The sequence below is a fragment of the Columba livia genome, chromosome 12 (genome assembly GCF_036013475.1).
Source record: "Columba livia isolate bColLiv1 breed racing homer chromosome 12, bColLiv1.pat.W.v2, whole genome shotgun sequence".
Lineage (NCBI taxonomy): Eukaryota > Metazoa > Chordata > Aves > Columbiformes > Columbidae > Columba > Columba livia.
In genome coordinates this window covers 15,176,354-15,196,711 of record NC_088613.1, presented here as the reverse complement: position 1 = coordinate 15,196,711, position 20,358 = coordinate 15,176,354, and the positions used below count along the sequence as shown (strand labels likewise).

Sequence of the window (20,358 nt, the reverse complement as noted above, 5' to 3'; positions counted from 1 at the left end):
GTTGTTCTAATTAATACAAATGATGAAATACATGAAGTCCCTGGCCATGGTACAGATGAGAGCAGGCAAGGGAAGGGAAGGAGAGGGTGAGCAGGCAAACCCACGGTAGCTGTAGTGATACGTGGCTTTTTTTATGCTTTATTTCTGTGGATGATCCTTTACAATAATTTTGGGAAGGCGAAGAACTCGACTGGATGCCCAAGCAGTCTGTCTTTTGGTATGGGCCGATGTGTCACTTGGCTGGTAGCTTTCAAGCTGGAATTTTTAAAGGAAATCCTTAATTCTATATATTACTGCACAGTAACATCTGCTCACTCCAAACTTGTTCTGTCACCCCTCCAAGTGACAGGTCAAGGCTCCAGCCTCCCCGGGCTGGCGAGGGGCCCCGGGTGCCCTCACACCGAGCCGGGGAACGAGTGCAGGCGATGGCGGGTTTCAGGGCTGCCCGGGGACGGCTCGCTCGGGCCCAGCCTGAGGGGAGGCGGCCGCTGCCATGGCAGCCCCCGCGGCCCCCGCCCGCCGCTCCTCACGCCCTCCCTGAGGCGAAGGGAACGCGGGGCTCCGCGCCGCCATGACGCGGCCACCCCCTCCACCGCACGTCTCGCGTGGTTCGTCGAGAACTCGCCTCGCCCCTTTCTTTCTTCTTCTTTTTTCTTTTTTTTTTTTTTTTTTTTAACCATTTTTCCCTCTTCCGGGCCGGGCGGCGCTGACTGCTGGGCCAGCAGCCCAGTGAGCGCGGCGAGGCGGGGCGAGGCCGGGCCGCCCGCCGCCTCCCGCCCGCCCTCCAGCCGCTTCAGCCCCAGCCCGCGCCGCGCCGCCCGCACACACCCACCCGCCCGGCTCCGCATCCCGCCGCCGCCTCGGCTCCCAGCATGGTCATCAAGGTCTACATCGCCTCCTCCTCCGGCTCCACGGCGGTAAGGGGCGCCCCGGGAAAGTTGCACCGGGCGGGAGGTTGGGGGCGAGGGGGCCGGGCGGGGTGCGGGCTCCCCCGGCTCCCCTGGCCCGGGGGCGGCGGGCGGGCAGCGGGAGGGGAGGCTGGGGCAGCCGCTGGGGCAGCTCGTAGGGAGGTGTGTGTGTGTGTGTGCTGTGCTGCCGCTGGCCGTGGAGAATAAAATGTCATTTCCTTCGCGGTTTCGCAGCTCGTTCTGTGAGTTGTGTGTCCCCCCCTCACCCGGGCTGGCGGTGCCAGGTCTGAGAGGGTGACACGCTTTGGCACCCCTCGTCCTGCCATGGGAAGCCAAAGCCAATTTTGTTTTTCATTTTTCTTGCAATTTATTTCTAAATCGTGTCATCCATCGTATCAGTCGTAGGTTTTGATGAATTTATTCCTCTTACATGGAGCGATTAATAGTGGCCGGCATGTGTGCCCGCTGTCCGAGGAGCCGCAGTTTCTTGCCTGGTGGGAACACCCAGGTTTTGCTTCTTATGGTCCGAGTGCCATGTAGGCAGTGCTGGGTCAGAAGTCAGTGTTTTTCAAAAGGAAAATAAGCAAGCAAACAAACATTTTTGTGCCGAGGTTCAGGTGTAGCTCAGAGAGGTTAGTGTCTCCAAGATCGGTTGATTTCTGTTTGGTGTGTGTGAAAGATGCTCTTGAGTCTGAAACCCAGGGGATTGTGTTGCACTTGGTATGAATGTGCTGGAGAACTACGAAATGCCAGTCTTGGAAAATGCCAGCTATTGCAGTTAATGGTCAGTGACTTTTACCGCAAGTAGATAAAGAGACTGAGCCGTGGCTACGTGATGACCTTTCATGCGACTGTTGGGCTGCGTGCTTCACGTGCAGGTTCCCAAATTTTCACAGGACAGTGATATACAAGAGGGAAAAAATACCCACAACCGAACCCAAACAAAACACTGGATTCTCCTTCTCCAGTTCAGTGCAGTCACTGATCTGCGATCTTCAATAAAATACCACGTTGGTAAGCTCTGCCATTGATGGCTGTGATGCTGGAACCCCTGGTTTAGCTCTAATGACGGAGGCTGAGCCCTGTTGCGATGAAGTGCGGACAGCGCAGGAGTGTGGACCTCGCGTGTCCCTGCCGTCGCTCTCTTCCCGTGTCATTTTTGTTAATCTTGATGTCGATGCTGACATGGATATGCTGGTGCTGATTGTGAAAAGCAGATGATTATCTGGTGCTGATCTGGAGAGTGTCTTGAAATCCTGAGTATTTCATTCATGAGGGGGGTCCAGTGGGGTTTCTGCCGGGTTTATACAAAATGATCATCTAGAAGGAAAGAAGCGGTCATTAGCAAACTGAAAAAAATAATGATTTCTTTCTAATACAGCTCTTAATAGGTTTCGAGTTGACCGATTCAGTTGTTATAGATTTTTATCAGTGACCTCTTGAAGGCAGTTATTGATTTCTGCCTGTGTGGTGATACTAAGCTCCAGGGATGTGACCACTGATCTCGATCCTGACTATGTTTTCCTGTTTTTAAATTAGGTTTTCAGTTATTACTTAGTGGTTTCTGCGATGCTGTCTCGTCTGTGTGTGGATTGTACACGTTACAAGGCTCGATTCTGACTTACTGCTGCCTTTTAGGCTCCTTTGTGCATCCTCGACGGTGGAATTTGAATATAGCGTTGGCGTAGTCTGGTTTTGTGGAATTTGAGCATAACATGCACATAATTGCCAGTTTTCTGACATATATAGATATATAGATATACAGATACACACACACACACACATATACATATACATATACTCGTGCCTGTGTCTAAAGCTAGTGCGGCTCAAGTAATCTTGTGGTAATGAGCAGGACTTGCACGTTCTCGGTTTACTGAGTACACCAAGGGTGTTTCTGTTGGCAGGGATCAGCCAAGTACCTCACCGGGTGGCTGTTTTCTTTCTGGTATAAGAATTTTAATCAATGTTTCAGACTAAAGCCAAAGGGGCACCTGTCTGGAGGGAAATGTGCTCGCTGGGAACGAGTAATTTTTGTGGGTCTTAAGCCCTTTTGTGAGACAGGCTTTGCTTGGAGGACCAGAGGAACCTTTCTGGGTGCTGAATGTGAAATAACCCACTCGGGGAATGGAAAATCCACATCAGAGAAGGTTGCTACAGAGAGATGGAACTGAGTCAAAGCTGTTCCCAGCAAAGCGACCGAACTGGCTAACGTCAGCCCTGGAAGGGCTCTCACTCCTGCTTTGTACAGTCGGTGACACCCAGCACTGTGTTTTGTTTTGTTTTGTTTTGTTTTTTTAAAAAAGGCTAATTTGCTTGAGTAGAAGCAAACCAGAAATAAATATAAAATCTCCTCTTTCCTACAAGACTTCTCCCCTGTTTCTGTAAAGCTGGCGAAGCTTTTGTGAGATCAGGAAAGCGTCGTCTCCCACTGAAGGGGAAAGGGTTGAGATTTCTTCACACCTCCCAGCCTGGGGCTGTAAGTCTTGGAGGCTGCCCAAATTTTGTGGTCTTTTACTGGCAAAGTCATACTTTGTTGTGCAGTATAATTTTCCACATCACAGCACATAAAATGTTTCCCCAAGACACTGTTCTCTGTGAAGTTCCTATTCAGTGGTATGTATCTGTGAGGAAAAAATATCATACGAAGCTCATGCCTAAGCAAAAGCATTTGACAAGTATGTTTCAAGGGATTTTGGGTGAAGTTCACTTAATTCCCGTGAGCATGTGTCATCCAGAGTCTGGGCATGTGCGTTACAGCGGGAAGCGTGGCTGCTGAGCTGCCCTCGATGGGTTCTTCAGCGTGAGTTAGTGCTCAGCGGTATCTTTGGTGTGTGTCATGGGTTGCAAAGTCCTGTGTTTGCACTCCGGTAAAGGTGATGGGCTTAGCGTGGTTCATTGCCGTGGTTCCCATAAGCAGAGATAACTGAATATACTGGAAGCGTATTCTTAAAGACTTGGCCAAAATATGATGATTGCAGTCTTGGTCTGGCCTCTTATTTAAATTTCACCCCAGAAATCATAAAGTAGTGGTTACAGCACCAGTTTTCTGCTGTATTTGGAAGTGTTGTAGGGAAAGACGCCATTTCTCTGTCATCTTTCTCAGTGTGAACGTTGTCCTGCTGTTGTGTGCTGGGCAAGGATGCACGGGGGGTTGTAATTACGAAGATGAGCTGTAGGCACCAAACGTGGGGACATGCACGTGTGGCTTCTGTCCAGGAGTCTTTCTGCCTGAGGTGCAGCTGAAGTGAACAGTGTCACTTACTGTGAGACAGCGTTGGAAGCTACAAACATAAAATGATGGAGGCAAATTCAGGAGCACCCAGGCGTTGATTCGAGCCGGGACTGTGCAGGCTGTGAGAGTGATTTGACTGTAGACTTGTATTCAAATCCTCAAGAGACGAGAGGAGGAGAGGCCAAAGAGTAAATAGACTCTTGCTCCTGAAGGAAAAGGGTACAGGGAGGGAAGAAGCTAAATTGCACAAGTCCAGTCTACGATTGTCTCCATTAGCATTTAGGTATTCTGTGGGGTTTTTTGGGTAAGAGATTACCCCGTCTTTCCTGCAGCACCAGAAGCACGGCTGTGCAGTTGGATTACCGGTTTTATTGATCTCGTGTTGAAAGGAGCCAGCTGTTTAAATTCTTTTCGGTCTTATGAGTGTCCATTTGTTGCCAACAACTGCACCGGTCTTTGACTACGGACTTTGTCCGAGAGAATTATGTTTGTTCATCCGCCGTCTCCCCGCAAACTCCAGGAGTGTGGATGAAACGCGGAGGCCATGGCTGTGGAAGTGCCAGCGCTGGGGACGCTGGGCTGAGCCCTCCCAAGTGCCACCAGCCCTGTGGGCCACGGAAACGGCTGCATCGAATCCCTGGTGTCTCCTTGGAGCCAGGCACTTCGTGTTTGTGGTTTACAGCCCATGCTCCCATCTCTCTGAGCTCTCCCCCCTCGCTTGTTTTGATGGCTGCGTGGGTGGTTTTCCTTCCTCGCCTCCTGCGGCGACAGCAGACACGGCAGAAATAAGATGATCTCCGGAACTGGTGTCAGAGTCCTGTGTTACACATCAGGGATGGTTTTAGAGAAGAAAGGAAATTTTAGTTTATGTTTTCTGTTTGCAAAGTTAGGGATGTGGGGGGTTTCATGTTTTTCTTGTATTGTTTTCTTGCTTGGGAAAAGATCTAGGTCTTCTCCTCCCCACCCACCAGGAAATGAAGAGGAGAGTGGCCTGTGGTCTGAAGAACAAACGCTTGCAGTTGCACTGAGTCTTTTCTTTTCCCCCACATAACCCAGCAAGGCAAAGGAGCACGTTCTGGTGCTGCTGGGGATATGTAGCCAGTGGCAAGACCTTCTGGAGCATTACAGGTTGCAGCTGAGGGACAACATCTTTGGAGAAGAGCAACTGGAAAGGAGAAGAGTTGTGTGTACCCATCAGCTCTTGTCCCTCTCAACAGCTTGGGGTTTGTGAGGGCTGGTGAAGCCGCTTCGTCTTTCCAAAGCGACCTCCAGCAATGCGGCTACTGGGAGGGCTCTTTGCATCCGGCGTTTTTATCAGTGTGTGTTATAAGTGTGTTTGTTCCGCAGTCACATTCAAGGTTGCGAATGTATTGTTGGAGCCTGAATGTGCATGGTCACGTTTGTCATTTCGGACGTTCTGGAGCTGCTGCTGAACTTCCATCGGTCTGGGTGGCTCCGCGTATCTGTACACTTAATGTCAGAAGAAAATAATGATACGAATCTTTTATAAATAGTCTTGTAATATGGTGCAAGTTGAGGCAAAACCATGGATTATGGGGAAAATAGGCTGCATCTGTAGTTTTAAAAACAATCTTATGAGTGTATATGTATCCTTGTGGTACGTAGCTCATGCAGTTTATATTCTGTGGGTGAGAACTGACTTGTTGGTAGGCTTGGTATTGATTTTTAAACCCGTCTCTTGTATAAACACAATATGCATGAAGTACTTTTTTGGATACCCAGCATTAACCCAACTTAATCTCTCTCAATAAAATGGTATGAATTGTTCTGAATTAGAGCTCTCAGGGTGGAAGACAAAATATGCAGCGCGAATCCAGCGAGGCATTTAACTAGGATACGTTCCAGCTGCCTCCTGGCTTGTTTTTTTAAAGTCATTGTTCCAAACTCTAGATAATTCAAATGTTTTTCTTAAAATATTATATTTAAGTTTTTAATAGAGCCAGAGTTTATATCAGCTGCAGTTGTTGCAATAGTTTTAATATATCAAAATAAAAAAAAACATTCTACTGTGCTTAAATAACACTTTTCTGGCAGCATGAAGAAGATGGGAAATTATAGTCGCCAGTTGAGGGTGGGAAAGCCTTTTTGCTGTGAGTGTCTGTAGATTGTATCTGCAGGTGAGACAGTGTTTATTTTGAGATGGTGCACCAGGATAATGTCTTTCTTGGGAAAAGCCAAATGTCCTCAGCTTGCACAGGCTTTGCTGGGACCCTAAACCGCAGCCCTTAGCGAGATACGATCCACACCGTGTCATGTCAGTGCTAAGCACTCGTGCTTTTTTAATAAATATTTGCAGAGTTGAACAAGTCACTTTTCTTGTCCTGAGGCATTAAAGTTACACACAGAGAATTCCTGTGGAAGTCAGGGAATTGGCATGTGTGTAACGGGCAGAGGATGCCAAAAATAAGAGTCTCTGCAAGGTTATTCTTATTCCGCCCAGAGGAGGAGGAACTGAGGAGGGAGGAGGCGAATGGAAGTAAACAAACATTGATAGATTTCATCTGCTCAAGTTTAAAACAGAACTAAAATATTCCCCTACATTAAAAAAAGAAGAGCCAAGGATGTGTCGTGGTCGTAGCTGGAGAAACTCTGCCTCCCGTAGCTGTGCTTTGTGCTCCCCGACCCCTGAGCTGCTGAGAACCGTTCCTGGCACTAACCAGGGATCTGGGACCCCAACCCACAACTTCTATCAGTATGCTGTTCTTGAGTGTTCCTACTCAAACATGAAAACACAGTGCTAACGACATTTGATTAACCCTAGCCATATTCAGGGGAGACCTTCAGTTTATTATTAAATTTAAAGTACTTTTGTTGGTCAGATATTTAATCAACCCTGAAAGAGCTTTAATTGTAATGCTTATCTTCTATGATTAGTCACTGAAAAAAGCCTCCATCCAGGAGCACGTCTTTTCCAGGACAGCGCCTCCTCCTGACTGTAAAGGCCTGTTTTCTGAAATTCAGAAGGTAGTAAAGTGTTTAAGCCACCAGAAGCAAATGTGAAGGGTTAACCCCAGACTGCAGAGTGACCAAAATGAATGCTCGCTGTATCAAGCTGAAGTTTTCTTTGTATTCCGACTTAACAACTTCTGCCTGTTGGGCTTAGTTTCCCCTGTGAGAAGTGGATGTGGCGATATGGTTTCTTTAATCAGCTATCTGAAGTTTAGTTTTATTTGGGGCTCTTTTTCTGTACATTAATGCTTCCTTGCTTTAAATTCTGAAGACACTCAAGCGTGAAATTTTAACTATTACCTGTCGAGGGACCTATTGTTTGAATTGCTGTGGTGTCGGAGTGAAGAAAGGAGCCAAAGGCAGCAGTGGCTTAAAAAAAGGATCTCGGGGAAATCTGGAAGCTACAGGCTGTCTTCCTGTGCTGCACAAGTTGATGTTATCCTTTGTTAGACTCTTTCCCAGCAGCCACATGGCCAGAGACAGAGTGCAGGGAAGAATCCATCAATACACTGTTGAAGAAGAAGCCCATGCCTCACGGCTGAGCTACCTGGAACAGCCACTGAGCCTACAAATAAGGGTGATCCCCTAACCCTGAATCCCTAGGCTTCCAGAAAGTTTTGTGCAACCTTTGACCATGTTAAAAATCTTATTTTTTCGTAAAGAAACTAAGCAGCTGGGGGTTAAGAGGAAAGGATTTTTTTCCCCCCTCTTTTTGGCTTATATAATTGATTCCATACCAGTTATATAAACCAGATAACAATCAAGACTTTGGAATATACAGGCAGCTTTTGCAATACGCAGAAGTTACGAGGAGATCCCACAGGGATCGGTGCTATACCCTGAGTGATCTGGGGAAGGTACGAGGTGACGGGCTGTTAGTGGTCAGAATATCCTGTTAGTGGTCAGAAAAAGCAAACAAAATGTCAGGAATTTTTAGGTTGGGAGAGGGCAAAGGGGGGAAAAAGAAACAATGCCACTGTATAAATCTGTGCTGAGTCTGTGTCTTTAATCAACTGGAATTGTTCTCTTTAAATGATATTAAAAAGTGAGAAAAGATATGAAGTAGGGTGAGGTGTTCACTGTAGAGGGGATGACCAAATAAGGTTGAATTCTGCAGTTGAGAAATAAAAAGCTGCAAAAGTACAAAAAGTGGTCAAATCATGTCAGGTATGGGAGAACAGGTAGGAAGTGATTAATCGTAACTTTTCCTAATGCAGCAATCAGGGCAGAGCACGTGAGATTAGCCTGTGGCAGGTTTGGAATAAATGAAATACTTTGTTTAACAACATATAGTTTAATGGAGAAACTCATTTGTCAGAGAAAGTTGTGTATAGCAAAATTTGCGTGGGTTCAGGAAGCAGTGAGACCAATTAAGGGGGAAAGTCTATTAAAGGCTATTAAACATAATTACTACACCTCTGACTCAAAACTGTGGATTATTGGACTCTGGGAAAGTATAAGATCTCGGGGTAGGCAAGGGTTGGATCCAACCCAGTAAAGCTGCTCTTCTGTTCTTGGATGAAGTTGGCTCTGCTCCCAGTTCCATTTAAGAATGTGTTGTCCAGGAAAAATGTTTGATGGAAAAGAATAAAGAATATATATGTGTGTGTTTGGGATGTGTTGGTTTGGTTTTAATTTGGTGGTTACTACAAACTCCTGCAGTTGTAAAAGTATTAGAAGGCTCTGGACATTTAGGTGCAACTAAAAATTTTCCCTGAAATGTAAACAGATTCTGTATCTGGTTTATATTCAGATATACCAGTGCGATTGAAATTGTACCTCTCACTGTTTTGCAAACTCTGAGATGCTGTGAGAGACCATAGAAATGAAAGGAACTTTTAACTATATTTGTCCCTTGTATCTTAGAAACCAGATGGGGGGGAAAAGGCAGAAGTTAATAATAATTCTCCTCTTGGTTTTCATCTGAACAACTGCTGGTCAGTTCAGGAGCTGAGGACGAGGCTGTGAGAAATGTTGTGTGAAGCTGTTTGTTCTGCAGTAATTGCAAGATAAACACTGAAATCTCAAGGTTTGGCCATAGAGTAAGGCTTTGCACAGGGCAGACTTGTCTTTACATCTCTTATTTTACATAGAATGAAATGCACAGTGGGATCCAAATGGGAACTGGGGTGTTAGGAACCGGGGTCAGCGTGAAGCAGGTTCTCCCAGGTGACACAAATCCTTCAGCTCGGCTGTGACTGGGGAAAGGTTTCCACTAATCCAAGCTGAAACTTCACTCTTTTCCTGGGCTCTTGGGCAGACAGGGAGATGTGGATGAGAGCTTGCAGGAGTGAATGTGGCTGTTCTTCACGCGGCTCATTGCCAGGCAAAAACTCAGCATTTCTTACATGCAAAATGACAGCAGGTGAATCCAAAACCAACGTGGTTTTGCAGCATGAAGAGCACACACTGACATATGTCAGGTTTAGACCTAGGTAATAAGCTAGGTGTATCAGAAACCCCTGCTGCCTTGGGCATAGGTCAAAATAAATTGGCAAAGCCCAATGTAAACAGAAAACAGGCAGCCTCTGAGGAAAATAATAGTTTTCACATAAAACCACATTTTTATGAGAGTAGTAGTTTCCAGGCGGGTTTAAACAGCACATCTGTATTCACCTCATGGGATGAACCGTTGGCTGTGCGAATGTCCCTGGGAGTTTTGCCATGGACAGGGTTTTGCTCCTTAGGAAATACTTAATGCTGCTTATCCAGCATCATTCCTGTGCACATGTACAACATTCAAATGTACTTGGCCTGAGCAGCAGCTGCAGAGCAACTGTCAGAACAGGAGAGGAGCAGAATAGCTCCACGAATGAATTAAAAATACATCCCAAAACCTTCTCAGTGGACATGCATAGAAATGAAGTTCAAGTGAAGCTGATATATGGATAATAGGTGTAGAATTTTTTTGTTTGTTTGTTTCCCCCTGGGCAGGAAATACCATACATGTGAGGAGATATAAAAAGATAAAATGGGACAGGTTTGCAGAGTTACTTATTAGTGACCTGATAATCCTGATTAAGAACTAGAAATTCCGTTCCACCCTGTAATGCAGATAAGCAAGTCTCATGGTTCTGGTGGCGAAGTCCACAAAACTTTTGTACTTGAAAAATCTTTCTCTGAATTTCTGTTTCATCACAGTAAAATGTACTGGGAGGTAGCTGTGAAAACCTCTGTTTTACCCACTGACTTGACTGCTGAGGTTTGGGTTGTGTGTTCTGTGAAAAGATCAAAGCAGGTCCATAAAGCTGTGTTGGGGAATGTTTCTTCCAGGAATGCACACCTGGATAGACTGAGGAGCAGCTGGACAGACCGCTGTGTCTTCCACATAATGATTTGGGACCAAAATTAGCAGCTTGCAAGGCGTTAGGAATAGCCGTCATCTTACACTGCTCGTCGCCGAGTGTTAGGCTGAGGCTGAAGAACATCAGGGGAATGAAACTATTTTGGCCGCTCGCCCAGACCTGGAGAACTCCATCCTGCAGCAAATAAACAGCTGGGGGACCTAATCTATTAAAAAAGAAAATGCAGTGTGTATGTGTCTTAGTTTCCGATCGTGGTATGCGGGTGCTGACTCGCACGGAGGCAGAAGGAAGCTTGTGGTTTAAAAAATAGCCAAAACAAAATAAGATCCCATGGTGACAGGAGTGATGTAAAAAACTTAGAAAAGACAGTGGGGGGTTGTGAAGTGGCCTTCAGGTAGTGGCTGTGTGGGTGGCTGTGTCAGTGTACATCCCTGCCGCCAAGGCGCGGGCAGCATCTGGATCAGTGCCCTTGGCCCAGGGTGGAAGGTGGCACTTCGCTTCGGGGTGCAGTGGACGAGAACAGCTTGTTGATGGGAAGGACCTTACAGTGTTGGAAAGTGCTCCGTTTCTTATTTAGTTCTTGTAAAGAGTGACTTCAGGATGTCCCCTCAAGAGCGAACCCCCAGGCGTTGGCCCTCCCGGCTGTTGCAACACAAGTTGGCCAACTCCTGGATTGCCTCAGCTACCGCAAGAATGATAAACTGCTAAGTGGCCAGTTCTGTGAACTTTCTATTTATCTCCCTCCCTACCCCCCTTAAAGACACAGCCTCTGAAGTTACAATAATTTATCCAAGTCTGCACTAAAATGAAGAGGGTATCTGGGGCCCCCGGGGTGATCTGTGCTTGAAATGTACTCGGGCAAATTAAGTAGTCACAAAGCTGGTGCCAATACAGATTGTTCTCTGCTAAATCTTTGGTCTCCAGGATGCTTTGGTGTGGCTGTGCTGACCTGCTGTTCTGCCTGACTCTTTTTGGAAAGAGGAGGAAAAGTTGTGTTTAATCTACAGTTTTTCTCTTAATCCCCTTTTCCTTTCTATTATGATATTTAGGTATTTTAATTCAGGGGGAAAAAAGCTTTCTTCTCGTGAAAAACTTATTTGATTTAGTTTTAGAATAGCAGTTGTCAAAAAGACTCTTTTGCTAAATAATGTCTGTGGTATATGAGTTGTATATGAGTTCTTCGAACATAGGAAATAAGATCAGAAGCACCTGGATTTAGTGTAGGATTCCTGAGGTCATATTATATTTCTTCTTAAAGTAGTTTTTTATTTAAAGATAACAAGTGTCTGGCAGTGTAACAGCAATTAATACTGCAAACTTTTAGTCTTGTCAGTTAATTTAGTCTCTCTGTGTGCTAAACCATACAGGAAATAAACCTTCTTTTTATAGGAAACCACGGGAGCCTTGTGCAATACTTGTCTGTTCTTTTAACTCCTTTCCTAACCTGGGTTCGTCTCTTGTCAGACAAACAAAACAAAAATTGTTTTTCCTCTCTGCTTTCTTTGCCATGCCGGGCTCCTCATCGTCGGCATAAACCCTCAGATTCTGAAAAATAACTACATGAGCAGCTGTTTCAATAAACCCCGCAAACTGCAGCCCTGTGCTATGGTGCATATTGGTCCAGGGCTGTTTTCTCAGGCTGCATTGCCGGGAAATAGGAGCCAAGTGCTGCGCAGGGCGTGGAGACGGGAGCTTCGGGTGGAACGAGGTGGGACCTGTCCTGTTTTAATTGACATAAAGTGACAGCCACCAGTTTTCATCGGATGTAGTTGCTGCCAACACTGCGTGGGCTTCTAAGACCTGTCCTGGGGCCTTCTTACGAAAATGAAGATAGAGGAGGAATAAGTCTGGCTTTCAGAGGGAGACTGGCTGAAAAAAAAGGACTCAGAACCTGACAACGGTGGTGAGGGCCAGACTTTCAGGACCAAGGCCCTTCTGAAAGTTTTGAGAGCAAGCAGTCAGGTTTTCAGTGGCATCCTCAGTGCCTTTTCCCCAGTTTTTTCTCAACCACATTGAGAACTTTTGATATCTAGCAATTTGTTGTGTTCCAGAGAGTTTTCCATGGGTCATGCAATAGTGATCCTGATAAATGGTGTCTGTTAAATTGTGTTATAGTCAATGTGTAAAGCCTGTCTATGTGGCTGGGCTGGGGTGTATTTAATAACGTTTGTACAAACAGCCAGAAATGATCCCTAACCCAAATAACCAAGCAGATAAGCTGTGATTTGAAAAAAATAATTATTCCTGCCAACTAACAGTTTAGGAAAAGAAGCTCTGAGCGGTGAAGGGTGCATTGAGGATTGTTCAAGGAGTCTGATGGAGGCAGCTTAGACTTAAGAACTGCTCCCAGGTCTGGTGGTGGTGGGACAGCATCTCCTCCCTGTGAGGTGGACTAGGTGCAGCACTTAGTACCAGTACTAACCTGTAAGAGTTTGTCAGTGTACAAGTAGGAGCGTTACACAAGGTTTCTTGAAGCTTGCAGTTTGCTCCCGTTCTGCCTGAGCTGTGCCAGACAACTAACCCTGCAAGCGTCAGTAATGATAAATGAGGGAGAATTCAGAAGCTGTGACAACAGCTTTGTTGACGGATTTCTGCTTTCCTGCTGACCGCAAACCTTGCTCAGATAAGTGGAATTGCTGGAGATGCTCTGGCTGATACACTATGAGTTCATTCCAGACCCTGGGGCAGTTTTTGTTAAGCGGGCGCTGGGGTTTGCGCTTCCTTCTCCCAGGTAGGATTGGAAGCCTGGTGGTCGCTTCAGGATAATGCGATGTGTGTTTGATTCCTTCATCTGCTTTTCCTGCTGCTCTTATGTTTGCGATGTTCAGGAATTATCTTAGTTTTATACTGGCTTTTGGGAGGAGCAGATTTGTTTGTTTTTATTTGACCCTGTGCAGAGTTTGGATGCACGTTGGAGTCCAGGGACATCCAGGCTGCCAAGCTCCAAGGCTGCTGCAGAAAACCACTGTGCGTAATAAATGAGGAGTTCATATTCTGCTGCTGCTTATGCTTTGTGAACGGATAACCGAGATAATGGAGCCTGTATTCCTGCAGTAGGAAGCTGTTTCTCTGTTGGTTTTGGACCAGACGAGCGGTTTTCAGGCTCATAAAAGTCAAATGCCACAAAATCGACTTAGAAAATTGCCAAGGGTCAATTTATTTTGTATTGTCATAGTGCTGTTTTCCTTTTGATTATGACAATTCTGGGTGCTGTGATGGTTTCTGGATGGTGTGAGTGCACATGGAATCATGGAATAGTTTGGGTTGGAATGGACCTTCAAAGGTCATCTAGTGCCACCCCTGCCATGAGCAGGGACATCTTCACCAGCTCAGGTTGCTCAGAGCCCCGTCCAGCCTGGCCTGGGATGTCTCCAGGGATGGTTCATCCACCACCTCTCTGGGAACCTTGGCCAGGCTCTCACCACCCTCACGGTGAAGAATTTCTTCTTTATGTATCATCTAAATCTACTCTCTGTCAGTTTAAAGCCATCACCCCTTGTCCTGTCATTACATGCCCTTGCAAAAAGTGTCTCTCTAGCTTTCTCATAGGTTCCTTTTAGGTGCTGCAAGGCTGCTATAAGGTCTCCCTTGAGCCTTCTCCAGATTGAACAACCCCAACTCTTTCAGCCTGTCTTCACAGCAGAGGTGCTCCATCCCTCGGATCATTTCTGTCACCCTCCTCTGGACTCTCTCCAACAGCTCCATGTCCTTCTGATGTTGCTGGCCCCAGACAAACAAAAATCTAATCTCTTGATGTACATAGGGGGTCTGTGTTTGGGGTTTGACTGATGGTCCCCACAGGCACGGAACATCAGCTAGCACGGTGACATGCTTAGGGGTGTTGGCAAGCCACAAGATCACAGTTTAAAAATCCAAATAATATATGGTAACTGTCCATTTTGTATATCCAAGACTCTTTCGAATTGAAGTTCTCCATTTTAACTATGTAGCTCCTTCCTCTGGGAGGGTCTCATCCCGTCGAAATGTTTCTATGATTCTGTGAATGTGTTTACAGCCGAGGAGACACACGTAATTAGGGAAAACCTTTTCTTAAGGAAAGTGAAACATGTGAGACACATGCATGTTTCATTTAGCACAATGAATTAATCCATATTTGTGATAAAACCATGAAATAATGTTCCATATTCCTAATATACTTCTAGTTTTTTAACAGGCAGTGGCTGGAGAAGAGCCTTGGCATCCTGACTTCTGCATAACTTTGATTTGGCAACAGTGACTCTTCTTAAGCACTTTACAGAATTAATAAAACCATCTAAAGTAGACAGCGGAGGGTTGTTTAATTTATTTTTTTGGTGAGGATGCTGATATCCTGACTACAGGCGTGTTGCATCTGCTCTGCACAGTCATCCAGAACGCTTGTGAGTTTAGTGCATCGGGCCAAGAGGCTTGTGGCTGAGCCGGGCTCTGTGGCAAACCAGGCAGGACGCTGCCGGTGCAGTACGTGAGCCTTGGCAGGCCAGGAAATGGTAATGAGCGGCTGAAAAAAACTACTGGGGAGCAGCCAGTGGGGAGGAGAGTTAATGCACAACGTCACCCTCCTTTTCCTTGCAGCCAAAAGAGAGAAAGATTTGCTTCTGAATTTGGTGGCGTCAGTAGGAAAAGAAGGGGGTTTTCTGCTCACAGAGGACCATTTGCATGTACTGGAACAAAATCTGAAGTTTATTAAATAGTTCTTTTAATCATTGTCTTCAGGTGTTGCCAGTGATAAGATGTTCTGTGCTAGAAAGTGAGTAGCACCGCAATGGTCCTTGACAAGCAGGAATAAAAGGATGAATGGATTCATCCCCGCACCTCCTCCAGTGCTTGGATATTATCTGTTAAGAGCAGAATTTGACTTAAGCTGTGATAATATGCTGATCCTTAGGGTACCCTGATAGAGAGTAGGTTTAAAACACATTAAAAAGTAATCAAGCCTTCATTAGGCAGTGCTGCTGCTGCTGTTTGCCAGAAGCTGGGAAGATATAAATAAGGAGATGTTGCTTGTCCTCACACTTGACTAATGGGTAAAGGAATCTGCTTTTGGCCACTGCTGGAGGAAAGTAGCTAAACAGACATTTGATGCGATGCATCAAGTCAGTTCTGACCTATTTATGGCCTTTTAGTATCTTTCTTATTAGAATTTGACTGTAATAGAGCTTTGGTAGAATGGGCTGTGTTGGATGTCTGACACAAACCCAACGGCATTCAAAAATCCCACTGCAACATTAAACTCTAATCCTGTGTACTTGTAAATGAAAGAATCGATACCATTTGAGTCTGAATATTTTTGACTGTTGATACCATGCAACATGAACAAAGGTGAACTACCTGTAGATTTGCTTCTGTCAGCTGCTCGTGTGATTATGCCCACAACAGGATCAAGGGGTTGCTTAATGTACTCCAGCTTTGCTAGCAGGTATCTACTTCCATAGATACCAAGTGGCAAATACCCCAAATCACTACGTGGTGCAACTGCAAAGAGCCCATTTCTGAGCAGTTGCTTTCCATGGCGATTGCACTCGTACTGATTACTTATTAATTCCTTGAACTTCCATAGCAATTCAGTGACGTGGCAACTGGGAACCCGCTGTCTTGGGCTGCGCCCAGCAGAGGAACCAGGCCTGTGGTACAGGCTGAGCTTTGCAAAGCAGGCTGAGGGGACTAAAAGCCAAACTCCTGCTGGGGATTTTCTTCTCTTTGCAGCCCATGTCGAGGAGTAAATAAAAATAAGTGTGACTTGGGTCTGTAAGTGCCTTGGGCTCCACTGAGAGTCCTGATCCCCAGGACTTTACTACATGGAGGTGACATTAACTTTTGTGTTTGGTTCTTCTGGTAGGAAAAGATCTGTTGAATGCACTGGGGTCTTTTGACTTGCGTTTGCTTGGTGTGGGATTTAAGAAATGTTTAGGCCTTGGGTTATGGGATGAGTGCACTTACAATGGCATTATAATCCATAAAAGAAGTTTTTATTTTTGTTTTCGTGAATCAGCTTTTCCATTTATGTAATTTTCTATGGTTTCTGGAGCAAGCTGTGGTTTTGTTTTGGGAAGTGCAGACTGTGTCCTTTGTTCTAGCGATATTCTTGGCTGTGCTGCAAAACCCGCTCTTTGGTGTGGTACCTTATGGCTAGATAACGCCCCATCGCTGGCAGACCACGAACTGCCAGACATGATGCAGCCTCCAGGTTCAGCTGTAAAAACCTTTCAGTAGCCTGGGTTTTTTCCCCCAACCATACTGTGGTGGGTTTGTGTGCTTTCACCCCAGCACTTTTCTCTGCTTTTAAAAAGTGTCTTTCAGAACCACACGTTAGAAATGAGTCTCATGGCACGTGGTGCTGATGCAGCCCAGGTCAGTGGGTGCCTTGTGGTGAGAACCACGTCCAAATAAACAATTTTTAAGCTTTTGGGGGCAAACCACATCAAGACAGGGCTGCTGCGTGCAGGTTACATATTGATGGGCTTTCCCAAAGGGCCCCAGAGGGACAGAGTAAGTACATATGGAGCCCATCTGGACACTGTCTAATTATGCAAAAAAAAAGCAACACAAGTTCAGCGTGAGCTTTCCCAACCCTCTGTGTTTGATTTTAGGTCATGTAAGTTCATGGTGGTTTTGCTGTATTTGTCCTCGATCTCATTACTTACCCACCAGAAACCAAAATGGGAGAGAGAACGATGACATTACAACGTGCAACGCTCGGCTTAAAATAGCCAGAACAAAGAAGTGATTTGAGTTCTATAATGATAATTGCCCAGGCCTAAAAATAGGTGGATGTTCCACCAGGCAGAAGAAGGAAGAGTGAGACATGAACGGCTGGGAGACACCTGCAAAGCTCTGATCCAGCAGGTCACTGCTGGAGGTGCCTACAGGTTTCCCAGCCTTTGACCACCAGCACCACCAGAACTGGCGCCTCTGAATTTTAAGCTAATATGGGGGGGGAGGGGAGGAAATTCTGGCTTATTCATATGAATAAAACCAACAAAAACATTTTACACACAAAACTGGCTCCTTGACTATTACAGTAAAACCAGAGAAAACTTGTGGGGGCCAGGAGCAAGCCAGAGAGAAGCAGCTTAGGGGGGCTGTCAGGAATCCGTGACATTTAAATATGTAGCTGAGCTGTCGGAATGTTGAACTCCTACAAATTTTGTTGTACTGGGAGGCAAAATTATAAGCGTTTTGCAGCTAATTTGCAAGTGTTAGGAATTCACATGAGGATGGCATTATCACTTTGGAAATTAGATGAGAAATGTTAAAACAAAATGAAACAAATAAAAAAGCAACAACCAAACAAAAAAAATCCACCCAAACCCAAATAAACCAACAGAAACACACTTTTTAAAAATTTTTTCCGCAAAAGTGTCTGTGAATAGCCACGGTGTACGACTCAGCCCTGCAACCAGTGACTTTGTTCAGCAGCAGCCTGGCATTCCTCCTCCAAATAAACAGCTTTTTGGGGATTTTCGCCTTGGCGCTGCTGGCTGCCACCCGAGTTTGCTGAAGGTTTCTTATACTGCGCTTTTCCCGTTTGCTGTTTAAATTTGAGCTTATCAATCTTCAGTAGGTACTGAACCATTTGAAGAACGAATGTGGCTACAAATGGCAGCATCATCTAGGGATTTGAACTTGTTCACCTTTCTGCACAAAGCAGGTATCCCCTATCATTGAAAGAATTACCCCCACTAATGACGAAACACCTTGTTTAAAATCATCAGTGGCTTAAAATACAACCACTTAAAAGATGTAGTTGCTTTTCCTTATGTAGAACCCAGAAGGCTGGAACTGGAAATGGTAAAAAAAAAAAGGTTTTTAAAGCTGGTTTTGACTTTAAACTACATGGAGAAGCATGGAAGCTCTGGATATGTGCTCTCGGCTGTGGGAGGCAGCTCAGGCCACGTGTTCTGCACGATGCTATAAGTGATGATATAACCATGACTGGGAACCTTATAGGAAATAATTTTAAAGTTCTTTTAAATCCTCACACCAATGAATGAGCCATTTAATTTCATCTCTGGGGGAAAAAACCTCAACAAAATCAGTGTTTTTTCCCTGTGGGACCCACAGCAATGCTGGCGAACGCTCCGTGCCGGGTGCCCAACAGCAGTGCTGCTGCTGCCTTATCAGCCCGGGCAAGTTTGTTGTGTGATCAGAAGAGCAGCGCTCAAACTGACTTCTGCTTCCAGTGCCCCATAAATAGATTTCCAAAACATGTCTATTGTCCAACAAGGACTTTATTTATAAACTGAAAAAATAATGAAAGTTAAACAAAACCCCCAAACCCCTCTTGGCCAGCAGTGCAAACTAGACTGTTTTGTGTGTATATACCACATAAGCTTTGAAGTTGATGTCAATAAAGCATTTAAAGCAGCTGTTTCCTTGCAGTGGGAGCCTGTTGGACAGTGGGCACGTCGCCGGCTCGCAGGACCAGGGTCCTGCAGCATCACCCCGTCTCCTTTCTCTTCGTTATCCTTTAGTTGACTTCTTTTTTTTTAATGAGTAAAGATTTGGAGGAGAAAAAAATTATTGAGCCTGAAATGTTGCAGCGTTTTCTGGGAAGTTTTCAGCTCCATTTTTGATGGTCTGTGATTTGTTGGAGAATGTCACTCATCTCTACTCTTGGCAGCTTTGATGTCGTTTCTCTTGCGTTACTGACGTCATCCACCAATCCCGATTTTAGAAAAGTAAATTTAACTTCTGACGTGTATTCAAGTGAGGGACAATAATCCTAAACTAGTAATTTCCATAATGTTATTATATGCACATGCTCTGTTGGAAGCTTAATGTTTCATGGTTGGCTTGTAACTGGAAAGGAAAAGAATCTCGATGTACAAGGATGTCTTATCAAACTGCTGGAAACACCAGCTTCTAATGTTGCTTGTGCAGATTTTGTATGTAGAAGATTATAGGTTGGTGGTGAGATGTTGCTCAACCTCCAAGCGCTTGCTGTAAAGCTATTTCTGTCTTTGGAACAGAGAGCAAAAGCCAAAACCGAGTGGAAATAGGTTCATTTGGTTAAAGGTGAGCAGCGGGCAGCTCCAGCACGACACGGCCCTTGCCCAGCGCTGCTGACCGCTGCTCCCACCCACCCCTGCCCCTGCCATCCCTCTGGCTCCAGGGATTTTCCCCTGTTTCCATCCATTTTGCTCGTTCCCATCTGCTCCTCTTCCTTCCCTTGCAGTTGTCCGTGCATCCATGTCCAGGATTTTTCTGTCGTTCTTCTGTGTCCTTCCCGAGTCCTTCTGCCTCACCAGCCTCGGGACCCTCAGGACCTGTCTCAGCAGCGTTGCTGTCACCTCCCTGGCTCCTGTGCTCACCGTCTGCACGTTCCCGGCTCTCTGCTGTGCTCTCTGCCCTGCAAAACGTGTCAGGAGCGCTCAGTATAAACAAGGATTTTTGTGTTTGCAAACTGCGCGTAGCTGCAGCTAACAGGCCAAAACAGCTTCAGACGGGAGGGGTGTTTGCACAGGACGAGGTGCGGGATCTGGAACGGCGCTGGCCGGTGGCCATGCCCGGTTAGGCAGCTGGGAGAGGTTTTCTTTTTGGGAAGCGAGTGCTGCGTGTTGACAGGCGCATCCTGAAGAAAAGCTCCTCGCTCCTTCCCAAACATGGGCAGCAGGAACCATCTTCCAGGCTCCTGGCCCGCGCAGAGTGGGCGCCTTTTCAAGCGAGACAAAATACCCTGAGGCGGCAGCCGACGTCTCTTGCTCTATTTTAGGCACTTCCAGTGGTATTCCAGTGCCTGAGATTAATAGAAGTTTTCTAAATAAAATCCCATAAAATAATGAGGTCTGGCAGCTCCGTGTCTGCTCTGCCTGGCCGTTGGTGCCACGTTTCTCTGGATCATTTAATGCTCTTGTGTAAGGACTTGTTACTGTGGTCCGAGGACTTGTCTGAGGAGCTGGCAGGAAGATGTTGTCTCTTAATCATCCAACTCAGGTTTTTT

The 20,358-nt window shown here is 45.8% G+C and overlaps 1 protein-coding gene across 1 annotated transcript in view; it reads left to right on the top strand.

The window, feature by feature from the left end:
* Nucleotides 1-703: 703 nt before the first annotated feature.
* The window catches only part of SH3BGRL (SH3 domain binding glutamate rich protein like), a 31,408-nt gene continuing 11,753 nt past the window's right edge, over nucleotides 704-20,358 (top strand). The window contains exon 1 of the mRNA XM_065077906.1: nucleotides 704-917. Coding sequence (XP_064933978.1) covers nucleotides 873-917 — 45 coding nt within the window. The 5' untranslated portion in view covers nucleotides 704-872. The remainder of the gene's footprint in view (nucleotides 918-20,358) is intronic.